The sequence below is a fragment of the Pleurodeles waltl genome, chromosome 1_2, assembly GCF_031143425.1.
Source record: "Pleurodeles waltl isolate 20211129_DDA chromosome 1_2, aPleWal1.hap1.20221129, whole genome shotgun sequence".
Classification (NCBI taxonomy): domain Eukaryota; kingdom Metazoa; phylum Chordata; class Amphibia; order Caudata; family Salamandridae; genus Pleurodeles; species Pleurodeles waltl.
In genome coordinates, this window is record NC_090437.1 from 95,091,270 (window position 1) to 95,119,192 (window position 27,923).

Consider the following 27,923-nt stretch of genomic DNA (forward strand, 5'->3'; position numbering starts at 1 on the left):
CAATATTTTCTCTTGTTTTGACCTGAGCGAAGGATACAATCAACTTGAGCTGGAAGAGAACTGTTGGTACAGTACTACTTTTTGATTCATTTTGGTTTGTTAAGATATAAAATACTGAGTTTCGGAGTATCTTTGGCTGCAGAGATATTTCAGAATGTTTTTTGTCAAGTTATTCAACCTGTTACATATGTTTTCAATTACAGTGATGACATATTGGTATTTGGCACAAAACAAAAGGAGCGTGACAAGGCTCTTATGCAAGTGTGGCATTTACTTACTGATGTAGGTCTTACTCTGACTGCAGCAAAGCATGAGTTTCACAAAACCAAACTCAAATACTTTATGCACATATTCTCTGATGGGAGAATGACTCTTGATCTAGTCAAGGTGCATTCAGTGTCATCTACATTTGTGACTTTGCTACAGTGAGTGCCCCATTGAGAGACTAAACAAAGCAGAATGTCCCATTTCATTGGTCCCCTGAATGCAATCACAGTTTCAAAGAAATATAACATGCGATTGAGAATGCAACTGAAATGGCCTATTTTTAACCCAATCTACACACTGAGATGACAGTAGAAGGGAGACCAGTGGGCCCGGGGGCAATCCTTGCTCAACACAATGGCCATCAAAATGGCCAGAGACACATTTTTGCCTATGCTAGTAGAAGACTATCTGAAACAGAATGTGCCTACTCTCAGTCAGAGAAGGGGAGTCTGGCTGTAGTATAGACCTGTGAACATTTTCATGTATTTTTATATGGAAAGGTTTCACCATCATCATAGACTACCAGGCATTGCTCACTATCTTTGTAAACCCAACAGCTAAGTTGCCTCCTTGCATCAAGAGGTGGGGATTGCAACTGCAATACTACGATTATGTGATTGTACACAAGTCATGGAAAGACAAAAACCCAGCAGATTACTTTTTATGAGTGGTGGTACATCGCCACAGTTTGACATCCAAAGCAGCTGAAGGGTATCTCAGCTTCATTGTGAGGTCCAGCACACCAGCAGCTCTATCCATTGAACTGATTATTGCTGATACCAAAGCAGGTAAAGCCATACAAATTCTCAAAGAGCACATTACAACACAATCTTGGAAAAAAAGTGTTCAACCTTTTTCTAATGATGGTAAATTCCCAAAATTAAAAAATGTACAGGATAAGCTGTCCATCACCCGTGGGGGTATCATATTGAGAGGCTCGAGAATTGCAATACTTGAGGGCCTGAGACAACAAGTTATTGAGCTAGCGCATGAAGGACATTGTGGCCACTAAAAGAGCCCTAAGAGATCAAGTGTGGTTCCCTTATCTAGATGAAAGAGGTGAGAGAGAGCTAAAAGCATGCCACCGTTGTAACTGTTTATTCCCCAAGGTGATGCGGCATCCACTGACAATGAGATTCCTGCACATGTCTCGGAGGGAGTTACAGTTGATTTCTTTGGGCCTCTTTAAAATGGACATCATCTCACTGTAGTCATTGATGAATACTGAGGATTTCCTTTGGTGGAAGACGTGTCATTGACAACCCATGATAAAGTCATCAAGCAGCTTGATGATACCTTTGCAGTCTGAGGCACCCCCGCTATTCTAAAATCTGACAATAGCCTGCCTGTCAATAGCAAAGAATTCAAGGAGTTTCTTCTTAGACTCAATATCAACCATGAAAGGATTACACCTCTCTTCCCCAAGCCAATGGTGTTGTTGAACGAATTATGGGCACCCTCAAGAGGGCAATTCAAAAAACATTGATGTAGGGAGTCAATCTAAACCAAGCTCTGTTCCTAGCCCTTCATGCCTATCGATCAACTCCTCACTCCACAACTGGTGAGAGCTTTGCCATCTTGCTATTTGGGAGAGCCATCAGAACCAAACTCCCACAATGGACATCGGACTAATCAATGAATGCCAATAAGAATTGTGTCTTCAGATACTTCTTGTTGGAAAATGGTTTATTAGTAAGGGCAGGTATGTACCTACACTGAGTAATAAGGCCACAATCTCAAATAAGATCCAGGCAAGGTCTCAATAACTTCATCCTTGCTCAACCCTTGGTAGCTTGGCCCACGAGCAGTTAGGCTTACTTTAGGAGACAGGTGTGTAAAGTATGTAATATCAACATAACAGTAAATAAGCAAAACAAAACACCCAATAAAAATCTATAAAAATTGAAAATATTTTTATTTTTAAAATGACACCAAAACAACAAAAATCCAGTGTAGGGAACTTGAGGTGTGAATTTTTAAAGATTATGGGGGTCATTATGAACACGGCGGTTAACACCCCCCTTGGAAACATTGTTTCCCCCTGCCGGCCCAGCAGAATGCCTGGCCGGGACATTGCTGGTGGCACCCCTTCCGCCAGCCTTTTCCTGGTGGGGAAACCCGCCAGGGAAAGGCTGGGGGAAATGGGATTATTATCCTAGGGGCAGCAGCGATGCTGCGTCGGATAATGATGCCGTCCACCGTCAGGCTGCCTGTCAGAGGCAGCCTGGCGGTGGAGGAGGGCCCCCACCTGTCTTCATTATTTGGCAGTCTGGGCCGCCATGCTAGATGGCAGGATTTCCCGCCACCGCCGGCATAGCGGCCCAGACCGCCAAGTTCATAATAAGGGCCTAAATGTAAAAATGTGCTTTCTAGACCTTAAAAGCAAAAATGCACCAACCACAGACATCTGATCGCACCAGGCTGGGACAAACTCAAAGTTTGAGGCCCACCACGATGGAGCCCAAGTCAGATACACTGAGCGGTAGGCCTCTGCTAAAATTATACCTTTGGTCTTTGTGCCTGATTTAAAACATGGCAGGCTGGTCCGGCTGTCACTTTTTCGTCAGTCTTCCCTTTCATCACCTTTCTTTGCGGGTTACTGAAGGAAAGACCACCACAGTCCTGCCATCACCGCCAAGATTCGTCTCCCTCATTGGTAGTGGCACAGCCTGTAGGGGCTGGTGGGAGAACTCCAGCCAAGAGTCCCACCGAGCTGATCACAAAGTGCCTTCACGCTGAGGCAACTGTGGTGGGAAGACCTCCATACTCGAGTTGGCAGAACCGAAGGAAAAGAAGTATAAACTTACCTTTTTTTCTGTTTTCGCTTCTGTTTCCATCTTATACCCCTTCGTCCAGGTCCCCCATTTACTGGTCCAACTCCAGCAGGACGTCAAATGAATCAGTTGTTGCCGAGATCTCAGGTAGGCTACATGTACTATTACCCTATGTGCTGTGTGTCGACGGTCGTTTTACCCTTGTGTTATGTGTGTGGCATGCAATATGTAACACAAAGGGGCATAACACATTGCTTACATATCACTGCATGCAAAAATGACACATCTGTATTTAGGTTTCAAAAAATAGTACTTACCTATCTACATGTCCCCATGTACGTCACTACGTCAGGACTCTGCTGCCATGACACCACCAGCAAAACAGGAACATCTAAATACAGTCGTTGAACTGCTGTCAGCTAGACGGAGTACTTGGGGCCGCCACTGTGGTGGGGCAGCAGTAATACCACCATGTTCTAAATCAGGCCTTTTTTTCAGAGATTTTTCCCTCTTCATCAAACGGGTCTCCTCCTCAGGCCAGCAACGGTGGCCAGGCTCAGCACGATGCCCTGATCAACTCCTGGAGGTATCTTCAATGCCAAAAATCTCCAGAGCTTCAGCGTAACAAACCTGAAATTCAGACCAGGTTCGACATCACTGGCTTGACTCTCGATGATGGGTCAGTCACCTTATTGAGCTTTTTCCAAAGTTGCTTCAAACTTTTGGATCTTCCAGATGGACATTTTCGGGGTCTTGCAGTGTCCACAAACTTGGTCCAAGGTTCCAGAAGCTCTGAGTTGCTTCTTGGGAGTTGGGACCTAAATTCCCACAGTGCACCTGAGCAAATCATTAAAAGTCTATCAGACGCTGGTCAGGTGGGCTCTTCTTGCAGGACTTGATGCAGGGGACTTTTGGTAGCTCCGTTGTAAATGTTTCTTATAGGGTGTCTACTCTTGAATCTTGAGAAGCAAGACAAAGTCATTTTTGTGGTGAAGCCCAGAGTGTGCAGCAAGTGCAGTTCTTTGGGCTGCAGTCCTTCTTATCGCAGACCAGGAGTTCAGCAGGGCAATCCTTCTTCTGATTTCTTCCAGCAAGGATCTGAGTTGCTGGGCAGCTCTCCCATATTTATGCAGGTTTCTAGGTTGGTAAGCAGGTGGAAACCTCTGACCAATGAGAGGTGCAGGGTGTCACTTTCTGCGATGACCACTTCCTGCGAAGTGTGGCATATTTCAATCCCAGAAAGCACTGTTTTGTGAAACTTCCAGATGGAGGACATCTCTCCTGGAGGTGCAGGCCTGGCTAAGCCCACCCACAGGTGTGGCTAACGTTCCCCTACACTCCCCTTCGAGGCCCTCTCCTAATCTTATTACAGAGATTCCCATCTGGCTGGTGGTGCAGGAAATGGAGGAGGTCTGTTTTTTGTCCCAACTGTCTTTCCCTCCTCCGAAGACCAGTTTGGCCACCCAGCCCCCATCTTGCTTTGCCATCTGCTGTTGCAGTTCTCCACCCACCAGATGCTTCTTTTATGTCAGCTCAGGCCACTTTACACCTTATTAAGGTAGCTTGGCTTAGCCTGCATGAGGCTGACCAATCAGGAAAGGCTACTGCAAGGCTGATTTTAGGTAACTTTAAGAAAGAGTTGTAAAACTCTTTGCCTATAATAGATATAATAAATCTAACATTGGCAACTTGTTGGTTGTATTCTAACTATTAGTTTGATATTCCAAAGGTAGCCACTATCCATGCACCAGGCCCAGACAGTATTGAGAAACTGTACTACATGGTCCCCCACTTCCCTCCTCTCACGATCCATCCATCTTCCTTTCAACACCTGCCCTATCCATTCCCCACCATCTTATGGAGAGTGGATGTTGACTCTTACTACCTATGGCCCCTACAAGAAAAAGTGAGTGTTAATGTGGCGGTATGACCGCCAACAGGCTGGCAGTACATACCGCTACATTGTGAGATTGGAGGGTTGGCTACAGCCAACCTGCGACTTGTCCACTCATACAGCCCTGGTGGTATGAGCCGCCAGGCCGGAGATGTGTATCTCCAGTCCAGTGGCGGGCATAGTACCGCCAGCGGCATTATGAACCTGCCTTCCACCAGGGTTTTGGTGGCGTTAACAGCACCACGAAAAACATGGCAGTAGGCCCTATCGGTCACAGGGAATTCCTTCCCTGTCACCGGTAGGCAGCTCCCCCCCCCAGTACTTACCTAACACTCCCCACACCCCATCCATCCAAACACCCCCCGCCCTCTCCGATCCTCACACACACCCCCACCCCCTCCGATCCTTACACACACACCCCCACCACCCCAAACACGCACACACCCGCAGACACGCACCAGGCATACACCCAATCACTCACACTGGCATACACGCATATATCCAGACATGCTCACACACATTCTTACAACGATCACACTGACATGCAGACACACACTCACTTCACCATTCTTACACACATTCACTCACATGCATACAACCACACAAACCACTCAACACACACAGACGCATTCACACACTCACTCACACATTCATGCACACACTCAGACACACACACACACAACACCCCCCTCCTTCCTAACTCCCTCTACTGTCGGAAGCCCGACTTACCTTGAGCAAGGAGGTCTTCCGGCAGGAAACGGTAAGGGGCGCTGCTACTTCCAGCAGCGCCCCGGCAGCAGAACACCACCAGGCTGTATGAATTGTCATAATACAGCTGGCAGCGCTCTACTGGCGTGGTGGTGCTAGTGGTAGCAGCACCACCTTACCACCGTCCACCACCATGAACACTGCCGGATTTCCACCCTTCTTGTGCCGGAAGACTGGCAGTGCTCATAATATGGCAGACGGATGGTAGCCTTGATGGCGGTATTTTGTCGGCCATCACCGCGGTGGTAGGCAGTTTTTACCACTGATGTCATAATGATCAGCAATATGCCTAAGCAACCCTTCTTTTTGCTATTGAGGAAACAAGTTCAACTTTTTGGTCTGTCTGTTTTTGGTAAGTTTGCTTCTTCTGGCAGTTTGAAGGGCAAATGTTGAATGTACTCTATCATTCTTTGATGATTACTCATATCTGTGCTAATGGTATTTATACTAGTTTCCCACTGCTTTTAACAATGCCATACTATGATATATCGCGATGTCCATTTATGCAGTACGTGTGTGTTAATTAGGCCGGGCCTAAAATCAAGCCAGGGCCTTAGGCAGTGACAGCTGACGTTTCAGTCCTTATTTGTGCACCAGTGTGCACAAACAATGAAAAAAAAAGAAAACAGCAGACGAGGACTTACCTGGGTCCTTATGGTCCTGCCCCCAGCGACCTGGCTCTCTCTCTGCCTGCCTCTGCCCCGTGGTCTGCTGTTGCAGAGGGAGGCCTGGCCCTCCATGGATCCATCACCAGTTCTGGTGCACACTGCAGCCCAGTTATGGGCTACACAGCGCAAGCGCAGACTGTCTGCCCTTGTGCTGTTTAGCCCATAACTGGGCTGCAGTGTGCACCGGGTGAGCTCCGCTCCGCTGGTGGGACTAGTGGAGTTTTTGGTAAACTCCGCGTTCCAAGTGGAGTGCTGAGTGCAAATAACTCAGGTACTCTGCCAGCGGAGCAGAGCTCCCTGCATACCCCTAGTGTTAATGTATGCTCCCTCACATGGTTTGTACATACTATGCTTGAATGCCCTGTAATTTCACATTTTTCTGAAAACCAATAAAAACAGTTTAAGATATAAACTATTAATTTGATATCTTGAATGAAATTTCTAGCTCAGTCCCATCAGAAGAAAGACTTTAATATAAAGCCTTCCCATCCTCGCCTATGGAGCTAATGCACTACAAAGGGGAAAGATGACATTGGCAGTTTTCCCTCACCAAGGCTTATAAAACAACTTGTATAATGTCCCTGCTTGTAATTACACTGCACCCTACCCTTGGAACACCTAGGGCAGACCTTAGGGGTGACCTAGATGTAAAAATAGGGTAGTTTAAGACTTTGGAAGTACTTTTAATTCCAAAGCCAAATTTGGGCTGGTTTTATTCTAAAAGCAGTCCGCAAGACTGGGCTACCTTTAAAAAGCCATCAGACACCACAACAGTGCACCCATAGGTGCCTCAACTCCTATGGGGTCCCTAAACCTACATGCCTGACCATATACCAGGGACTTATAGGTAGCTTGTCAGAGCCAATTATAATCATGCCGAATTACCATATACCTTTTAAACAGAGCACTGGCCCTGGGCCTGGTTAGCAGAGCCCAGGCCACAGTCAGAGTTAGTAACCACCAGTACCAGTCAAAACAATGAGGGTGATTAGGGTCAAAGGAATGACTTTTTCACACTGCCCACCCCCAAACAAAAGGTGATGGGTAACTAACCTACACCCTGATAGTCCTCATCAGCTGTCCCTAAACCTACATGCCTGACCATATACCAGGGACTTATAGGTAGCTTGTCAGAGCCAATTATAATCATGCCGAATTACCATATACCTTTTAAACAGAGCACTGGCCCTGGGCCTGGTTAGCAGAGCCCAGGCCACAGTCAGAGTTAGTAACCACCAGTACCAGTCAAAACAATGAGGGTGATTAGGGTCAAAGGAATGACTTTTTCACACTGCCCACCCCCAGACAAAAGGTGATGGGTAACTAACCTACACCCTGATAGTCCTCATCAGCTAAGTGGAAAAACCTGGAAAGTCCATCTGCATTGGCAGAGGCACTCCCAGGTCTTCATTCCACTATTAAGTCCATCCCCTGGAGGGAAATGGAACACCTCAACAGTTTTAGCCCCCCCCCCCCATCTACCTGAGCCATCTGAGAGGTCTGTGGTCAGTTTGAACACAGCAGTGAGTACCAAACAAGTATGGTCTCAACTTCTTCAGAGACTAGACAACAACAAAGGCTTCCTTTTAAATGGCACTCCATCTGTGTTCTCTGAGGAATAGTCGCCTGCTAATGAAGGCAACTGGTTGATCCTGTCCCTCATCATTTACTTGTGGCAACACTGCCACAATCACTTGCTCTGAAGCATCTGTTTGTATAATAAACTCCTTATTGTAGTAAGGTGCCAGTAACACTGTTGCTGAACACATAGCCTCGTTCACAGTATCAAAGGCCTCCTGACACTCTGGGGTCCAAATGACCTTTTTGGGTTGCTTTTTGGAAGTGAGTTCTGTCAGGGGAGAGAATTCTTGACAAATCTGTAATACCAGCAGAGAAAGGCCCTGACTTTAGTCTGGGTTTTAGAAGCCTCCGATCCAGCAAGGTCTGGGTTTTGGGCTGGAGAGGATGTACATGGCCTTTACCAACAAGGTGGGCCAGGTACACCACTGAACTCTGTCCTATCTGGCATTTGCTTGCCTTGATAGTCAGACCTGCTTGTTGTTGGACCTGAAGCACTACCCTCAGGTGAACCAGGTGATCCTCCCAGGTGGAAATGATTACAACTATATCATCAAGATAAACTGCACTAAAGGATTCAAACCCAGAGAGGGCTCAGATCACAAATCTTTGGAAGGTGGCAAGGACATTCTTCAAACCAAAGGGCAACACCTTGAACCGAAAGCAGCCCTCTGGAATGGAAAATGTTGACCTCTCCTTTGCTCCTGGATGTAGGGTAATCTGCCAGTACCTTGAGGCTAGGTCACATTTGCTCAGGTACCTTGGCAGCCCCCAACCTATTAATTAGCTTATCAGCCCTAGGTATGGGATGAACATCAGTCTTTTGTGACTGCATTCAAACCTCTGTACTCCACACAGAATATTATCTCCTTCTTCCTTCCTTGGGGATTAGACTTGGGAACCAGTACCACTGGAATGGCCCAGGGACTATCAGAGGGCTCAATTTTCCCTAGCTCCAACATCTTGGTTACCTCAGCCTTGTTGCCGCTGACCTGGTCAAATAACCTGTACACCCTGTTTTTGTCATAGACACACTAATTGGTGAGTCTAGGGGTCAGAGAGAACAGCACAGCAAACGTCTTCAACACTTGTTTGTAGTCTTTTTGCTGCTGGTCTGTCAGCTTGGGAGAGAGTACCACTCCCTTCACTTACCCATCTTACACATTGGTGGAGAGGAGATCTGGCAGAGGTTCATTCTCCTCCTCTCTTCCCTCATCTGTGTCTGCCCTGTCTTGATGGGGTTTTAATCTGTTGACATACAGAATCCGGTGGTGATTCTTGGGGGTGCCAAGGTCCACCGCATAGGTGACCTCACTCATTTTCTCCAGAAAGGCATAGGACACAGTCCATTTTTCCTGGGAGACACAGGTTCCAGCACCCACACCACACCACATCAACTGACCTGTATGGTACTCAGGCACAGTAGCCTTCTAGTCATGCTAGAGCTTCATTAGCTCTTGGCTGGCCTCCAGGTTGCTGCTTGCCTTCCTCATGTACTCTGCCATTTGAGACAGCAGGCCAAGCACAAAGTCAAGCACATTTTACTTGGACTTCTTGAGAGACTTCTCCCACGGCTCTCCTACCAAACACAATGGCCTTCTTACAGGGTGCCTAAACAATATCTCGAAGGGGCAGAAGCCAACCCTTTTTGTGGCACCTCCCTGTTTGTAAGTCCCATGCATGGGAGGAGAGCATCCTATCTCCTCCTGAGTTTGTCAGACAAAAAATGATCATGCCCTTCAGGGTCTTATTAAATCTTTCCACCAAACCATTGGTCTGGGGTTGATATGTGGTGGTAAACTAATAGATAACACCACATTCATCCCACATTGCCTTCAGATAGGCAGACATAAAGTTTGTGCCACTATCTGAGACCACCTCCTTTGGGAAACCCATAATGGTGAACATAACAAGTAGGGCCCTAACCACTGTGGGAGCACTGACTGTCCTGAGGGTTATTGCCTCTGGATACCTGGGGGCATCGCCCACTACCACCAAAATGTATCTGTTGCCTCAGGCAGTAGGTGGGTCTAGGGGACCAATAATATCAATCCTCATGATCTCAAATGGAGTCCTAACCACTGGCAGTGGTATTAAGGGACCTTTGGCTTGCCCCCTGTCTTGCCACTGGCCTGACAGGTGACACAGGAGCTATAGAAATCCTTCACTTTTGCAGACATGTTGAGCCAATAGAAATGGTTGATTAGCCTCTTCCAGGTCCTAGTCTGGTCCAAATGTCCTGCCAAGGGGATGTCATGTCTCAAGGTGAGGAGGAATTCTCTGTACATCTAGAGGACCACCACTCTCCTGGTTGCCACCGGTTTGGGGTCCCTTGCCTCAGTATAGAGGACTCCATCCTCCCAGTAGACCCTAAGGAATCCACTGACATTACTCTGCTCTTGCCTAGAGGCGGTTTTCCTCAGACCCTTAAGAGTGGGACACTCTCTTTGTCCCTGACACAACTCTTCCCTGGAGGCTGAACTTCCACCCCACTAACGGACTCTAAGGTTACCTCTGTGTATCCTGTCCCCATCTCTGGGGCAGTCAAAACTCTTCCTTGCCTTTGAAGGGTCTAGAACTTCCCTTCTTTAGCAGGATCAGAGTCCTTTCCCTGATACCGCCTCCCCTTTGAAGTGGAATGGATCCCCCTCCTTGTGCAAGTGTTTGTGAATTTTTAGATGACTCATTATTTTTTTTATTTTGGTTACCCAGGGCTTTCCCCTGGGAAGTGACCTGTCCTCCTTTCTTCTGATCATCCCGGTTGTGTTTCTTGGTGACACTGGTTCTCATGCACTCATAATTTTGTCTCACCCAGTTCACTAGCGTTATACAGCTTAAAGTCAACAAGATACTGGTGTAACTTCTCTGAGGTACAATTACTCAAGTCGTGCTCCTTCATTACTAGATTGTATAGCCCCTGTATCCAGCCCTCTAGTGTCTAAACTGGGGTGTCTACAAAGTCAACTAACGACTGGTTACTGAATTTTTGGATGTCCCTGAACTTCATACTGCACTGCTCTAGGGTGAGCCTAAACTTCCTGATGAGACATTTCTTCATGTGTAGGTAGGATTCTGACTCTCCCCCTCTAAGGTCAGGAGTCTGCCCCTTCCAGCTACTGAAATCAACTCCCACAAGAGTGAACCCCAATACTGTGAGCTAATCATTTTCATCCTAGGGGCTCTCTCAAATGCTGTCAGCCATTTCTCAGTGTCATCACCCTTGTGGTATTTAGGGACAATCCCTTTAGGAAGCCTGGGGTCAAACCCACCATCCCTGGAGACCTCAAACTCTACTTCACTGCCACCATCTCTCTGTTCTTTCTTTGCCCACTTCTTCTCCAGGGCCAACTTCTCTGCCTCCAAAGCTATATAGGCTAACTGGGCCTCAAGCTTTCTTCCCCTGATGGACAGACTTACACCTCTTGTGGTGGATCCTCTCCTCCCACTTGCTCTAAGCAGGGCTCTGGTCACAGTGTTAATGGACAACCTTTCATCCTCATCATCACTGAGGTCTATGTTGGTCTCCTCCCCGGTGATCAGAGGGATCATCCTCCCCTTCCACTCCTATCTCTAGAGCTTCATCTGTGCCATCTTGCTGGGACTCCGTCCAGGCTTCAAGGAACTTAACCCTTTCGGTCTTCCTAAGGTTAGTAGCTAATGGAAATCCCCTGGCATTACGCAACTGCCTAAGCTGAACTACAATGAGTGTGGGTAGGCTAACCAGATCAGGCTCCATGATATCCATGGGTTTTGGATCACACAAAAAACTTTGCAAAATATGGGAGAGTACTGGCCCTGGGCCTGGTTAGCAAAGCCCAGGGCACACTCAGAGTCGGTAACAACCAGTACCAGTCTTAACAAGCATTTCAATGCAACAGGTCTCGTGTTTGCTCATGTTAGAGCTGATAGCGTTGTAAACTCCTAACTCGACTTTTCACCTATCGGCAAAAGTGCATTTATGTACGAAACCCGAAAAAGTGCAATTAACTATGTAGAGCGCTCGACTTCTGCCAAGTGAAATCGCGCTAGTAAATTAGAGAAAAAGTAGTCCACGAGCCGGACAGAAAACAGCGAGTCTCGCATGTTTTCTGTACTTGGTCGATGCGCTCGAGGAGGGCTAGCCACCGGAAAAGGCATGATGTATGCATGCCTTCGACTAATGAAAGCAAGCAGATTTTACTAGGCAAGCCCACGAACCAATGAAAAACACTGACGTGACGTCGACAGGGCTCCGAGCCCTTTTCTAAACACTAAAGCATCTTGCTGCGATACGCATGCGCGAGCGCATGCAACGCAGGCTTAACCCTAAAACTGGGGATAATCACAGCCAAAAAGATGACTTTTTCACACTTCTCAAAGGTGGACAATAAAAACATATGCTGATCAGCGCTGCCGGAAGCAGTCTTTGAGAAATGGGACTGGCTACTGGTCAAACAGAAATGGAAATGGAAAACAGACACTCTGTTTGCTGTCAGTCCTTTGAGATTGTTACATGCAAAGGACACATGGTGTCAGTGCATCGTCCCAGACAATCTATCACATGGGACTTATCACGTTTTGAACACCTACCTCAATGTTTGTCAGCTCTTGAGATAACAAGCAAGGTGACCCCACCTGAACGTTCAAAACACACATCTGAGCCTATGTCATAGATTCATGATGACGGTGCATCTCAGATACCTCATACAACCTGATCTGGCAGATCAGTGTGTGAACCGTGGAAGTATGATGATACTGTTGTTTGCACTTGTTATTTAACAAAGGGGAGATGTAGTGTCTTTGGTATTATGCCCGCTAGAACCCTCGTGGTCCTGGGTGGACTCTTGACAGGAATTACATAATCTGATGGGAGGTGTTAAGGTGATTATGAAAGGTATGACCCAATGAGTGCAGAGCACGGTAGTATGTTGAAAAATAAAGACTTCCGTCACACAGCTCCTTGTGTGGTGTATTCATGTGCATGCTCTCGGGCTGGGAAGGACAATACAGACTCGATGTCCTTGAAAACATTAGCATTTGACAGTTGTAGTGAAATATTCAAACATATCCCTGACGAATGACCTGCTCATGGCTTTACAGATCTATGATGGTATCAGAGGAAACAGCGTTTACCACATGACTACTGATCTCTTCTATGAAATGACTGAAACCGCAAAGGGGCACAGAGGCACACCAGTTTCTGGTGAAATGCCAGACCTTTTGCCCAAATTCTAGAGGACATAGCAAAGGGCGAGCCCCTTGGGCCATAGGATAAGGGGTGATGATTGTTATAGTTCTGATAAATGTTTTGATGGTTTACTATTAAAATAGGATGTATGACCCGATTTCGCATATCTAGAGTTCAAATGGTGGGGCTTTCAAATTAAGCTCAAACTTTGCAATTATATTGCATTCCTGACCATTGAGCCATAGAGAGTAGCTAAATCTTGTGGTTAGGGGATTTTTTTTTGTACTGACCATTGCTCTTACTGTAACAATTTTTATGCTATACAATAAAGGTACTGCTTTTTATGGAGGCTGAGATAAAAGGGAATCACAATGTTTTCAGCAATAGATAAATAAACTATAATCTACTGATGTTCGAGCTCAAGGAAAATTTGCAGTCTACTTAAGGAACCTCGTGTAGTAATTTCCTGATTGCACGTCCTTGTTGTGTCTGAGATTAACAACTGATCCCAGTTCAAATCATTAGTGATTTGTCCGATGCCTGCCAGCAACATTTTAGCTTTGGAACTATTGAAGGTGTCACTTGCAATCAATCTAGTTTTTAGTTGCTTTGCAATTATGTAAAGGTTCCATTGTCCCTGGTGACCTATCCTTCGGCTATATATAGGTCTAAATAACTAGTGTTTGTGTGTCTGTGACCCTCTGATATAGTTGTTTACCTCTCCATATGTGCAACATTAAATGTGGAATGAGAGATCAATTAAATGCTATGCATGAAAAATGTGTGTTAATTTATCAATGAATTATGTTTGTTAGATTCAATATGACGTCCTTGCACCTTCCTTTCAGTGCCGATGGGCGTTTTGAAGGCTCTCTCATGACAAAGGCTGTAATAAAGCACAACGGGACCGTCGTATGGACACCTCCGGCCAGTTATAAAAGCTCATGTACCATGGATGTGACCTTTTTCCCATTTGATCGGCAGAACTGCTCTATGAAATTTGGGTCCTGGACCTATGACGGGAGTATGGTGGATCTCATTCTAATAGACCAAAATGTAGATCGAAAAGATTTTTTTGACAACGGAGAATGGGAAATCATCAATGCCTCTGGAGTGAAAGGAAAGAGGAAGGATGGAATTTATTCCTATCCATTTATCACCTATTCCTTTGTCTTGAGACGTCTTCCATTATTTTACACTCTTTTTTTGATAGTCCCTTGCCTTGGATTGTCATTTTTGACCGTGCTTGTATTTTACTTGCCTTCTGATGAAGGGGAGAAGCTTTCATTGTCCACCTCAGTCCTGGTGTCTCTCACTGTGTTTCTTCTGGTCATAGAAGAAATTATCCCTTCCTCTTCCAAGGTGATCCCGCTGATTGGAGAATACTTGCTGTTCATCATGATCTTCGTCACCCTCTCCATCATCGTCACAGTTTTTGTGATCAATGTTCACCACAGATCATCCGCAACATATCATCCGATGGCTCCCTGGGTGAAAGCACTATTCCTTCAAAAACTGCCCAAACTGTTGTGTATGAAAGGACACGTGGATCGCTATTGTTTCACTGACACAGAAGAACATGTTCCAGCGATAAAGGCAAAATCATCAGGAAAACAAAAACTTGTCAAAATGAGAAATGGAGAACAAGTCCTAATTTCCTTTCTAGAAAAAGCTGCCGAATCGATCAGGTACATTTCAAGGCACGTGAAAAAGGAACATTTTATCAGACAGGTAAGTGATGGTAGGCTCGTGCTTTATGTTTTTTAGCGATCACAGTAAACTTCGGCATTGTTTCCTGAGTGGTTACTGTTGAATCTGTATTGAATTAGTTTTTGAGCTTCAGACCACTTTATTTATTGATCACTTTCTGCTCTGCTGTTAGATACCAGGGAGGATACATAAATAGCAAATAGTCTTTTGAGACCATGTCTCAAATTAATTCAGTATGCTATTGAATGAATAAGATGCCTTAACCAGTTCAGTTTCTTTAATCAGTGGTGTGGCATTACCCGTTTATTGATCGCACACTCCTTCACACGGGCACTTTGGTGAAATTCGGACACGAATATGTATTGCAATTACTAGTGATTTTTTTTGCCCACCATAAATACATCCTATATTCAGTGAAATAGCTTTCAGTTCTCTGAGGAACAATGATTAGTTCAATTCTCTTCACTCAGAGTAGTAGGAGCCAGTGACATCTTAAAGATTTGTGAGGCCTTGGGCAAGATCCATGTTTTGAGACCCCTAGTTTGGAACAACTTTAGACTTATTACCTCCTTTTGGCACCTGCAAGCATTCGTGAGGCCAAACAATATTGAATTATATGTTAAACATTCAGAAATAGATACACACAGATAAAGTAGATAAATCCTGAGTAAGCCTTGAAAGCCATTCCTTTCTGAGTGTGGTTGTAGATTTTCATACTTGCAATAGTAAACATTTAATGTGGAATTCTATGTCTAACCATCTTGCTACTTCTATTGTAGGTAAATGTGCTAAGGTTGACTTGTTCGATGTTTAGCGGACAAGAGGCCTGTTTTAAAATAAGACATTTACACCAGGCAATTGAAACTGTAGTTTCAGTTGCCAATCTTGCCACAAATATAACTCCTTTCACCACTATCTTCTTGCCAAAGCACTAAAAATCAAAGATCTGCTCTGATGATTTTCACCATTCCATTGATTATTATCTAATAACCTTCAACTAATTTCCCTTTCTGTTCCTTGTCACTCCCCTCCTCTTTATGTGTGTGTAATCCCGTTTAGTAAATTAAATGGTCTGGGGCAGGATACAAAAGAAGGACAGAGTAATAAAAAGGACTGTAAAGTGAGAGATGTGAAGTAGAGGGAGTAGGGGGTAGAGACAGAAATTATGTAGAAAGGATTGTGTGATACTGAGAGAAGTAAAGTTAATAGAGGATGGTGCAGTAGCCAGAAGAAGGCAGAAATAGGGAGGAAGATGTAGGTTGAGAAACAGGTAATGTTTTAGAGAGTGGCAGAGAGAGCTAGGGAGAAGGACATATAGAGAGAGGCAGAGAAGTGAAGTAAACCAAGGCGTGAGGCAGAAAGAGGTAACGTAGAAAAAGAGGTGTATTAGAGAAAGCTAAAGTAGCTTGGTGGAGACAGAAGAACTTGAGGAAAAACAAAGGGTTGCAAGATAGAGAGAAAAATGGCAAGAACTATAGAAAAATAAGTAAGTTGAAGAGAATGGAGTGGAAGACAGAAGGGAAAAGATAGAGGTGAAGCATATAAAGCAAAATGAGGTGTAGGGCAAAAAGAGGAACTTGTGAGACGTGTAAAATGAAAAAAGAGAGGTGAGGTTCATACAGAGGTAAAGCTTTGTGAGAAGAAAAGATGGTGATGTGTGATGTAAAGAGTTCTATATGGAAAGAAAATAGGCTAAGAGGGATAGTTGAGGTGGAGGGGATGATTTGAAATAGAGGAGGTCCAGAGAGAAATCTATACGCAGAAAGAGACAGAGAAAAAAAGAGGAGTCAGTGATAGAGAAAAAGGAGTAAAGGTACAGAAAGGAGTAAAATATTTAGAGCGATGAAGGAAAGGTAACAGAGGTAGAACATGAGAAAAGGGATATGGAGAGGTGAGGTAATTAACTAATGGTGAGGTAAATTGAGAGGTTAGATGAAGAGTGACTTATGGGGTAGAAAGAGGTGAGGTAGAGAGGGAGATGTGAGGTTGAGAGAGAAATGATACAGAGAGGTGAGTGGGAGTGGTGAGATGGAGAAACAGAGGGAAGATAGTCGAGACATGGAGACAGATAAATAAGTAAGGTAAAGATATAGTTAAGTTTTTTTGAGAAATTAGGTTGATGGGGGAGAGAAGCAGGGTGGCCAGATGGAAAGAGGAGTTGTGAGATACAGAGAAAGGGATGACACAGAGTTGTGTAAAGAGAGGGGCTCAAGAGTGATATATTCAGATGTAGGCTCAAAGAACAATACAGAGAGCAGTGGGGTCATGAGAAGGTTGCAGAGGAAGATGTAGTTGAGTGAGGCATAGAGAGCTGAGATAGAGAGAGGATGAAGGTACATAGAGAAGTAGAAATAGAGAGGTTAAGAGCATGGAAGTCAATTCACTAAAATGCCAGGGGTAGCAGAAATGACATCACATGCCCTTTGACCTCCATGTTCACTCATACACCCATACTTACACATACACACACATTCACACTTTCATGCATTCTCTGACATAAATACACTCTCACGCGCAAGCATACACCCAAAATACATAATATTTTTTTACTTACCTCAGATGCCATGGAAGGGCATATTCCAGCTAATTGTACTACATTTTATTGCACTAATAGTGAATAAATATTATTATTCACTATTAGTGTGATAAAGAATTAACAGAAAACAAAGAGAGTTGAGCCCCAACTGACATCCATAATGCGAGCCGCCACTATGTTCCTGGCACTGAATTTGCCACCTCTGCTGCCAGGGGTCTCAAATGTAGTACCAGGGGTAGCAGAGGGCAAGGCATTGGTCCCAGCTGCGATCCCTGGCAACCCCTAAATCATGTCCATGGTTAAGAGACAGGGTTATGATAGAAGACGTGAGGTGAAGTGAGGATAGAGGTATGATACAGAAAGATTTTTTTCAGATTAATTGCTGCCAACTGGAAATTGCACAGTCAACATAAGGTTAGCAAAGCATATTTCAGAATTATACAATGCCACCTTTTGCCACCATCCTAGCCTTTTCCCTCCCTTGCTGAGTATTAATGTGCATATTCTAACCTAATATCATTGGCTGTGGCATAACAAATTAAGTTACACAAAACAATGAAAGTCACATAGATGAACGGCCTACAGTGTTACTGGCAATAAGGGGTTTGAATTTTGCAAAAGGCTTCCTCTTCAGTTCTTTGAAAACAGTATGTCAACACAGTGCATCATACCGATGCATCTTTTGTTACGTGTGACGAGTGGAGAACTGAAAACACACATCATGCTGTGTTAGGAAACAAAATGGAGTTATAGCTTAACACTGGCCTAATTGTGAAGTATAGGAAAAAACAGTACTTTAAAGAGGTGATGCTTTTGTTTTAGTGCAAAAATGCTCCGAACGTTAAGCAAACATATTCATGAAATCAAAATCAACATTCACACTGTCACGCTGCAGAGTATAGGTTTTGTACTGGAAGCATACTCTTCCAATACAAAATTCTATACCTAGACATTCCTAACCATGCACATTTTTTGTGTGCTGTACAGTGCAGCACACATGCAATGTGTGGAATGTTTGGAGACATTTCTTCATGTTAGCACCTTCTTTAAAGAGGCTATTTTAGTACATTACACTTGTGTCAAAACTATGGGTGGTTGCGCTAAACCACCCAAGTTGCACCCAAGCAACACCCTAAGATGGAAGCGGTGCAGAGCAGCATAAAACACTCATGCGCTGAGTAAAGAGCATCTTTCCAGGGCAAAGTACTTTTTGTGCTCCAAAGTAAATACTGTTAGAAGAGGTTTTCTAAAAATGCATTTATTGTCATTTGCACACTTACAGTCATCATCCCCCATGGGCAATAGGGGCACACACTTACCAACAACAGTGTAACATATTGTCATCACACATCATATTTCAAATACGGGTAGAATATCTGCCAGTCTGCAAAAACAAATAGTCGCCAAAGAACATAATAATTGCCCAAGAATAGGCCATGAAAAGTAAAAGTATAGTTAGTTCTGGTATACCCAGAACAACCCCCATCCATTCCCAGCCCCAGCTTCTGTGTATGGTGGGATTATAAAGCAGCAAGAAGAGCCTTAACGAGGCTTTGCACTCGCCACATGTGGCTCGAACTGTGATGATTGTGAAGTGTGTGTGGACAGTATTCCTAGGTTTCTGTGAACATTACTCTGATCTGGGTTATGTTTCAGTTTACATATAGATCCGATATCCAAGAAAGCATGGGGTCATCTAATATTGCCGTCAACGCCTGTGTCATCCCCCCATGCAAGTAAGTAATCTGTCATCCTGTTGTCGCGTCTAGTTCTTTTCGCACATGTGCTTCATCTGCCTCGGCCGGTCCTACCAGGACGTCCCTCCAAACCTGAATAATCGAGGGGCTAGCACTAAGACATTGGATTGCTACTCGGCGTTTAGCTACTATCAGTCCCAGCACTCTGAACTTTCTACTCACCTGTTTCTTGCATTTGTCCAGAAGTAACCCCAGCAGGCACTGCTCAGTCTCACAGGCAACCGCTTACCTTGTCACTGATTTGGTATGTGTCAGTACCTCCGTCCAATACTGCGTAATAACTGTACACCTCCATACTACATGCAGAAAATCATCCTGTGCTGCACCATAGCTGGTGCACGTAGGAACACTGGTGGGATAGATAGCGTGGAGTGTTTTAGGTGAGAGGTAGGCCATGTGAACATAATTATATTGTATCAATTTAAAGCATGCGTTGACAGTTACTTCCTTCACCGAAACATGTACGTTCCCCATTCCCCTCTGAGGAACACCTCACTGTAGGCAAAAGGGGTCTGAGCATTCACCATTGTTCCCATATCTCACTGTGGCATAGAGATTGAGAAGCAACTTTCTCAGGAACTGTACTAGACCCTTCTCCACTCCCTCAGTGGCCATAAGATCCCACAGCTTGGATCAGTTAACGGTTTCAAATGCACTAGACAGATCCATAAATGTAAGATGAATGGCAGTTTGCTTAAGATGTTTATTATGAGATTGTAGACGGAGGTTAACACATTGTTCGATGGTACCCAAACCAGATTGAAAGCCATACTGAACGCCAACAGGACATAATTTTCACTGATCAATAGTTCAAGCCTATCTAGGCCGATGCCTTCCACTATCTTATCAGAGGATTCTAGGAGGGAAATGGGGCGGTAACAGGCTGCTTGAACTTTTCTGGGGGGGTGGGGGGTGCTGCATGTCCCACACTGCATCTGCCTGCCTTGGATAGAGGTTTTGCACGAAGAGGAGGGCCACCCGCACCTGTGTTGAGACGTGAAAGGCTCCAAAAGCAAATTGCCTAACCCGTAGCGCGAGACACTTGAACTTCCAGGGGGGACTGCAGGTCCCACCCTGCATCTGCCTGCCTTGGACATTGGTTTGCATGAGGAAGAGGGGCCGCCCACACCTGTGTTGAGCCATGAGAGGCTCCAGAAGCACCATGCCTCATCGCCGGGGCCGAATGCTTAAACTTCCAGGGGGACTGCATGTCCCACCCTGCATCTACCTGCCTTGGACGGAGGTTCTGCGCAAGGAATAGGGTCTTCCAGCACTTGTGTTGAGCTGTGAGAGGCTCCAAAAGCAACTTACCTCACCCGCAGCACAGGACGTGCATGGAACGTACCTCAACAAAGAACGGGCCAGGAGCGGGCTTATCTGCGCCCCTCTGCGGATGACCGAGGCTGGGCTGGGCCATCCCTCTGCGGTGCTCAATTTAACCACGGATGACTTGGTGAGTTTCCTCCCTTGTGCACACTCTGACTGAAAATGGGCAAATGCAAGCTAGTGGGTTGTTCTGGCTCACTATGAAAAGCTTTGCAAAAACCTACTAGTACTGATACCTTGTTGGAACGGGTGATTGGAGTGGTATCAAATGATATTGCTTTAACGGAGTGCAGACTATTCCTTGGGCAGGGGAGCAGTACTGTCCTCAACAAGGGCAATAGCACTAGTGAAGTGTGCTTAGTCGGGAGCAAAGGAGATATGGAACATCATCGTGGTTCCTCAACTTTATCAGGCATATCAATTACTGCAGTAACCTTGGGTACTGCTCAAGCGCCCGTCAGGTCCAATAGCTCCTCCCCCCTATTGAGGCTGCAATTAAAAGGAAGAGACAATGCAATCAAGTATTGGGGGAAAGCCCAGTCAAGCGACCCAGTAGCCAAGACGGTTCAGAGTGTACCAACAACAGCAACTATCAACACTGAGGAGCTATGCAGCAGGTTGTCAGTCATTTTGGAAGCCAAATTAAAACCAATAATGCATTGGTTGGATGTTACTAAAAAACTGCTAACAGCTTCATTTAATTCTCTCACATCTGTAGGTCCTGATCACCCATTAGGCAGCATGCCCCAGGTCACCAGCGCATCTAAGGGGGGGACTTCTGCTAGTCTAGCAGCATCCCATCTGGACACTGGACTCCCTCTGCAAACCTTGTCTATACAGTATGAGGATATGAATGGTAGTATGAAAGCGCTGTCAGCTATGGCCCTTAGTATGGAGAACACTGGTCATAACATCAGCAATAACACTGGTAATGTTCATTGTGTGCCCTTTCATATCTTTCAGCTCAGTGTTCTTTGTATTACTATGCTGTTTGAGAGAAACTTTGTTTTTCAGGAATTCAATTACCTTATAATACTTTTTCATCACCTCTTCAGATGATGCACCAGTTACTGAATCTCTCGGAGTTTCACGTTCTGGTCTATCAACGCATCTCTTACACTCTGTCCACAAATTAACTGAAACCACAATGTCAAACAATGTGTTCAAATCTTCCCACAGGCATTATGAAAGTTCCACAAATCTCTTTGTCTGCCTTTACCACTTCACTGGCTTCTCTCTCAATCTCGGGTAATCCTTTGTGAATGATAGTATATCACTCCTACTCCGAGGTACATGCACATAACCTCCACCTGGCATTTGTGACATCAGCCTCATTTTTACATTATCCTCAGCCTGATTGGCTCCTGCCAGAGAACATTTTTGCTTTGCTTCTTCTGATCTCTTTTCTTTTCCCATCTGCCTTCCCATTTATATAATGCTCCCCATGATTGAATGTATGCAATCAATTCCTTAATGTACAGTCTCATACCTGGTGATCTCCTATTATGAATATATTTGTTACTGAATTCTAATCTATGTTTGTAACTTCTCTTTAAGGGTTTACATTTTTCTAAATCTTCTTTATATTTCTCGCCCAATTCTGCTAACTTCTCATAAGCCAGTCCTGCACTTTGGGTAACATCTTTGCACATGAATCACAATTTATCTTCTGTGTATGCTTATAATTGCTCCATCTCTAGCGTACCCATAAATAATTAATTTAATTATAATTTCAATCTGGGCACATTCACTGTTCTGTCTCTCTCCAGTGTCTCTTCTGATCTAATTTTACCATTTGTTCCACCTGACGCTCCTTGTGGACTCAGATTGTTTAACCAGTCCATGCTGAATGACCTTGCAAACTAATATTATTTATCCGGAACATATTCTGCTGAGTACTGCAATGTGCACTTGTAACCTGATCTGGTGTGGGCATGTAAGGAAGTAGGGTTCTTTGACGAGTCCTCACATCAAATACTGGTCCCGCTTGATTTAACATCAGGTTTGGTTCTGCAATTTGTGTAGGGGTCAAAGTTGGGACAAAATATGCCATTCTCTCTATCTCTGATATTGATCTCTGCATGTCAATTGGTGATATCCAGGCAGATACACCTGGCATTTCAGGAACTGCTGAAACATTCATTGACTGGGCATTGCTTCCAGGGTTACCTGAAGCATATAATGGAACAATTGGACCTATAGTCACTGGAACTATTAGTGCATCGGTTTCAATGGGTCCAGACTGATTCTGTGGAGTTGTTATTTCAGTATTTTGACCTGTTAAGACTGTTCTGAAAGTCTGTCTTGTTTGACTTGTGGTAACATTTGACATTGTCTGTACTGGTGTATATATATGGGCATATGGGTTCTGCACAGGTGTAGTCACATTAGGTTTCTGCACCGTCTGATTTATATTAGGACTTGGCATTACTTGATTCATAACTGGGCTTATAATGGACTGTGCTGTATTAACAGTCGTAACTGGTGGATAAACCACAGGCACTTATCTCACTGGACTTGAAGTTGTGCTTGGAACTGTCAGAATAGAGATCTGTGTAACTGGAGCAGTGGGCACATTCAGGGCTATGTTCTACACTGCTTCCTCAACTGAATGATACAGTGGGGGATGATTCATCAGAAGCTGATTTATGAACTCATCTTCTGAATCACTTTCATATGTGACTGTCTTTTCACCCTCATTTTCTGCTGTCTGATCTGTCTTCACTGACTGTTTCTTCCTTGTCTTAGATTTTGTACTTTCATCACCTTCCTTTAGCTTCCACTAATGTCTTAACTGTTTTCCACATTCCAATCTCAAATTTGCAATTTCTTTCTATCTTGCAACTTTCAGAGTCTTCAATCGCTTTGCAATTGTCTTTCACACAATCCCTCACTCACACCTAAGGTAAAATATTGTGATAAGTATAAGTAGGAACTCAATTGCTTTGAAAGCTGTAGGGGCTGGCTACGCGTCTGACTATGGCTTTCACAATTACACAACGAGTGAAACTTGACCACCCAATTCTGGTTGGTATAGATCCTCCATGTGCACTCAGGATTCACTAAATACCAACCACAACTCACACTCATTCAAGGAAAACTATTGGCACTGCCAACAGTGTCTCACAACAGGCACCTCACTTCAGACAATAAATTAACCAAGTGTCTTCTACACTTGTGCGTTATCTTGGGATCTTAGGCCTTGATGGACCCCCTCAACAACAACAACAACCACCGAGATTTTTTTAGCAAAAAGAGCCATAATCACTTCAAGTACGATAACTCCACAAAACACTTCACAACATCACACTTCACTGCAATCTTTAAGCAAAAAGCATCACAAGTGCTAAACCCTATTTGTACGTACGCATCCGTCACTTGTGGGCACTACGCTGGAACTTCATCAATCTCTGGAACGGATCATGGTACGAATTACAAGGTGGTAAAACTTTGGACTGAGCAATGACATGGGGTCAATCCATCTCCCTAAAACCAAACAAAAATATGGTTCCACCTCTTCTGGGAAGAAACTGTAACTCTGCTACCAAAACTGTGTACACATTTTTCATCCTTCGCAGGAATCAAATGCACAACGAGGTTGACAAAACTTTTGACTCAGTAAGATGAGTGGTGAACCATAAACAATTACTTGAACACCACCTAATAATTTTAGACACCATGCCCACTGTGGCCACAGAAGACAAAATCCAATCAGGAAAATATTTCAAAGCTTTATTGCAAACACAAACTCAAAGGCTTGTAGTCTATGCGCAAAACCAAGCTATAAAGATAAATAGTCACCAAGGGTTGTCCAAGGTGACAAAATAAGTTCAAGCGTACTAACATCAGTAAAACTAAGCACTCAAGAAGAATGATACAGAAAATTAACAGAAATATCTGATACACAGAAATAACACAGTGCTCAGAATTCACAGTCATTTAGTCAATTCAAATTCACTAGAAGTCTGAATTTCAGTGGCTTGGGGTATGTCAACCCTATATCTAACAAAATTACAGACATACATGTGTGGTGATTAACACATGAGGGCAAAATACAAAAAGAAATAAAAATAATTTGGAGAATAGAATAATTCAGACTACTAGGCATTAGCTAAGGAAAGAAAATAAGTGTGAGCATTGTGGAGAGTCTAACCTAAAAAACATGTCAAATGGGCAAGGGTAAATGGCAGAGAGGAAGATAACTCCAAGGGATACAGCATCCAGGAAATCTTCATCAGCAAAGCATCAGCATCTGTACCTCTCTTCTCCTCGACTGCATTTGAGCAAAGTTCGATCAGTAAATTATATGTCCATCCATATGAAATGTTCCTATTGGCTTGCCATGGTCAGTTCATTTTACAAAAAAGGGGCATCATTCAATCAGGTTATTAACGAATTTCAGGTTGCAACAGTCCAACATTTTCCAAGGTCTTACATGAGAGCATCTCCTTTTTCCGTGTGACTCCAATAGATTTGAAACAAAAGTATGCCATGTTCCTGCAATATATACTTTTAAAGGTCAAATAAACTCATCTTTCCCGGTTAGACAATTGACTTTTTATAAGTGAGACTTTGCTTCTCATGGGAAAGAAATCCAAAAGAAGGCTTCGCATTAGGAAAAAAATAATTCAGCACGTTTACATTAATGCAAAATGCAAGCTCTGTATGCCTCAGTTATGCTAATACAAGAAAATCATAAAATTAAACTGAATAATGCATGTTAATAAAACAGACTTAATATGTAAAGTTAGAAATGCAGCATTAATAATGTATCATCAATATAAGTAAAAATTTCATTATAAATTTTAAAAATGTTGTTAATGCATTACACCAAGTATAACAGAGGAGTGCATTTTTCTCATTTGCACGTATTTTCAAAGTCATTAATCTTTCATAAAACACCCAAAATCGACATTTGCTTCAATATAAGTTATTAGTTCAGAGTTTAAATTACATTTTAACATTTTAACTTTCTAGCAGGTGATTTAATAAAAAAAGCACAAATTTCGAGTTAGAAATACAAGCGAGGTGTACATTTAAAATGCTTGTCAGTGCAGCTTTGTACATTAGTTTTTCTCTCTTCTGTATTTGTGACTGAACCTTGTTATGGCCTGCTGACTTTAATAGCACGAGAAACAGAGCTAAAATGTATGCTCTATCACATTTTTGGCACATGATTTTCTCATGGAAGTTGAAAATAGTAGGTCTGATAGTTAAAATAAGAACACAATGGCCCTCATTATGACCCTGACAGTCTTCTGACCGCCAGGGCCACAGTGGTGGTTTAACCGCTGACAGGTCGGTGATGAAGACCGCCACATTAGGACTGTGGCGGGTTGGCCTCTGCCAACCGGCTACATCCCCGTCTGTACCACCAGGTCACTTGGACCCGCGGGCCGGAGATGAGCATCTCCGACCCGGCGGACCAATGCTGACCGCTGGCGGTATTATGACCATGCTTTCCAGCAGGGTTTCTGTGGTGGTAGCACCGCCAGAAAAACACTGGCAGAAAGGCTACCGGTGACAGGGAATTTCTTCCCTGTCACCCGCAGACGACTACCCCACTCTTCCCCCAGCAAGCACAATATCCATACCAGAACCCCCCACCCACCCTTCTGGTGCAGCACCCCCCCCCCTCCCCACCCACCCACTCTGCTACAGTGCCCCCATCCCCCAACCCCCCTCCTTCTGGTACAGCGCCCGACCCTCCAGGCCCCCCCATTCTGGTAGAGAGCCTCCTACCCCCTCCCCACATACACCCACACAGACACCCACACGCACCCCGGAAACTCATTCACCAACACTGACATACACGCATTCACTCACATGCATCTATACACGCATTCACTTCAACATCCATACATGCATTCACTTCAACATCCATACACGCATTCGCTTCAACATCCATACACGCATTCACTTCAACGTTCATACACGCATTCACTTCAACATTCATACACGCATTCACTTCAACATTCATATACGCATTCAAGCATGCAAGCACCCACCCATACCCACAGATATGCATTCACACACATACAAACACCCATACACACATGCAGACATACACCCACTCACACACGCACACACAACACCCCCCTCCCTCCCACTCCCCTTCCCTGTCGGACACCTGAGTTACCTTCTCCAGTGAGGAGATTATTCGGCACGGAACAGGCGCTTCCAGTGCCGCCAGCGCCCCGCCATCAGGACACCACCAGGCCGTATTACAGGTCGTAATACGGTTGGTGGAATCCTTCTGGCGGGGCGGGGCCAGTGGTGGAACCGCCCATGCGCCTCGAACCACCATCATGATTACTGCAGAATTTCCGCCCAAAATGTGGTGGAAATTCTGCAGTACTCATACTATGGTGGGCAGTCTTCTGGCACCCGTGGCTTTGGCGGTCTTTGAAAAACAAACATATTTCCGATAGTTTCCCCAGTATGCTACTGGAGTTTCATCACAGAGTTCTACTAAAGAACTAGAACGCTAACAGTATATTTATGACAAATATGAGGCACACATTTTTTTTATATTTTTGTAAATATCTTCCTCACTCATGGACGCTGTATTACTGGAATAGAAGTGTATGGCAGTTGATTTTTAGAGGTGACAAAAGCATTTGAAGACACTTCTTGTATTTGAAATGAATTAACTTGTTCTCCTATAAGTGAGACCCTCCAGATGAATTGAAGGTTGAACTTTTTCTTTTTACTACTACCACTTTCTTTTGTTCTTATTGCTGTCACTCTGTATAAATGTGACTTTACCTCACAATATATTTGTGTTCAGAGTTAAATTGGAGGGAATGATGAAAATGTTTGAAAACATATATTTACTGTCCATAAAATGCCTCTCTGTATAACTTGTAAATTAGTACATTAAAAACTAATTAATTAAAACATATCTTCAAAAAGTAACTTTTTAAATTAGATAGAACAACAAGGGACCTATTTTAAATCACATTCTTAATTGTTGGACTATGGACACTCCGATTGAATGAAAAGAATTTGTAAAGCAAACTGGTACCGCAAAGAGCTGTCTTGGCTCTAACAGGTGCTGGTGTGCGAAGAAAGGGCAAGAAGAATTGTACATACAATACAAATGTATGCAAATGAATCTTTTCAGGGACTCATACATTTCAGGAATTTGTAGTGTCAGACATAGTGTCAGACATAAGAATGATTTTAATTTACATAGTTGGACATTGCACTGGAAAGTGAATGATTCTTAGGCTTTTGTTTCCAGAGACATGCTTCCCAGTGCATGCACGTTCTATGAGCTGGCTGAACTATTTAGCTCTCTATGAGAACTTTGTAATCCTCAAAGGCTGCTTTTAGAAGATGAAGGTGTAGTGATAGGTGGGTTGGTACAGGTATTATATTTGTCTCAGGCATTAGCTATGAATTTCCTGGATAGATGTCAACCTGCTAGATGCAAACCTAAATGGTGGATGGAGGCAATGCATGTTCATGTCACC

At 44.1% G+C, this 27,923-nt stretch overlaps 1 protein-coding gene across 1 annotated transcript in view; it reads left to right on the forward strand.

Moving 5' to 3' along the window:
- Positions 1-27,923, forward strand: part of CHRNB3 (cholinergic receptor nicotinic beta 3 subunit) — a 669,660-nt gene that overhangs the window by 583,469 nt on the left and 58,268 nt on the right. The window contains exon 5 of the mRNA XM_069236628.1: positions 13,965-14,847. Coding sequence (XP_069092729.1) covers positions 13,965-14,847 — 883 coding nt within the window. The remainder of the gene's footprint in view (positions 1-13,964; positions 14,848-27,923) is intronic.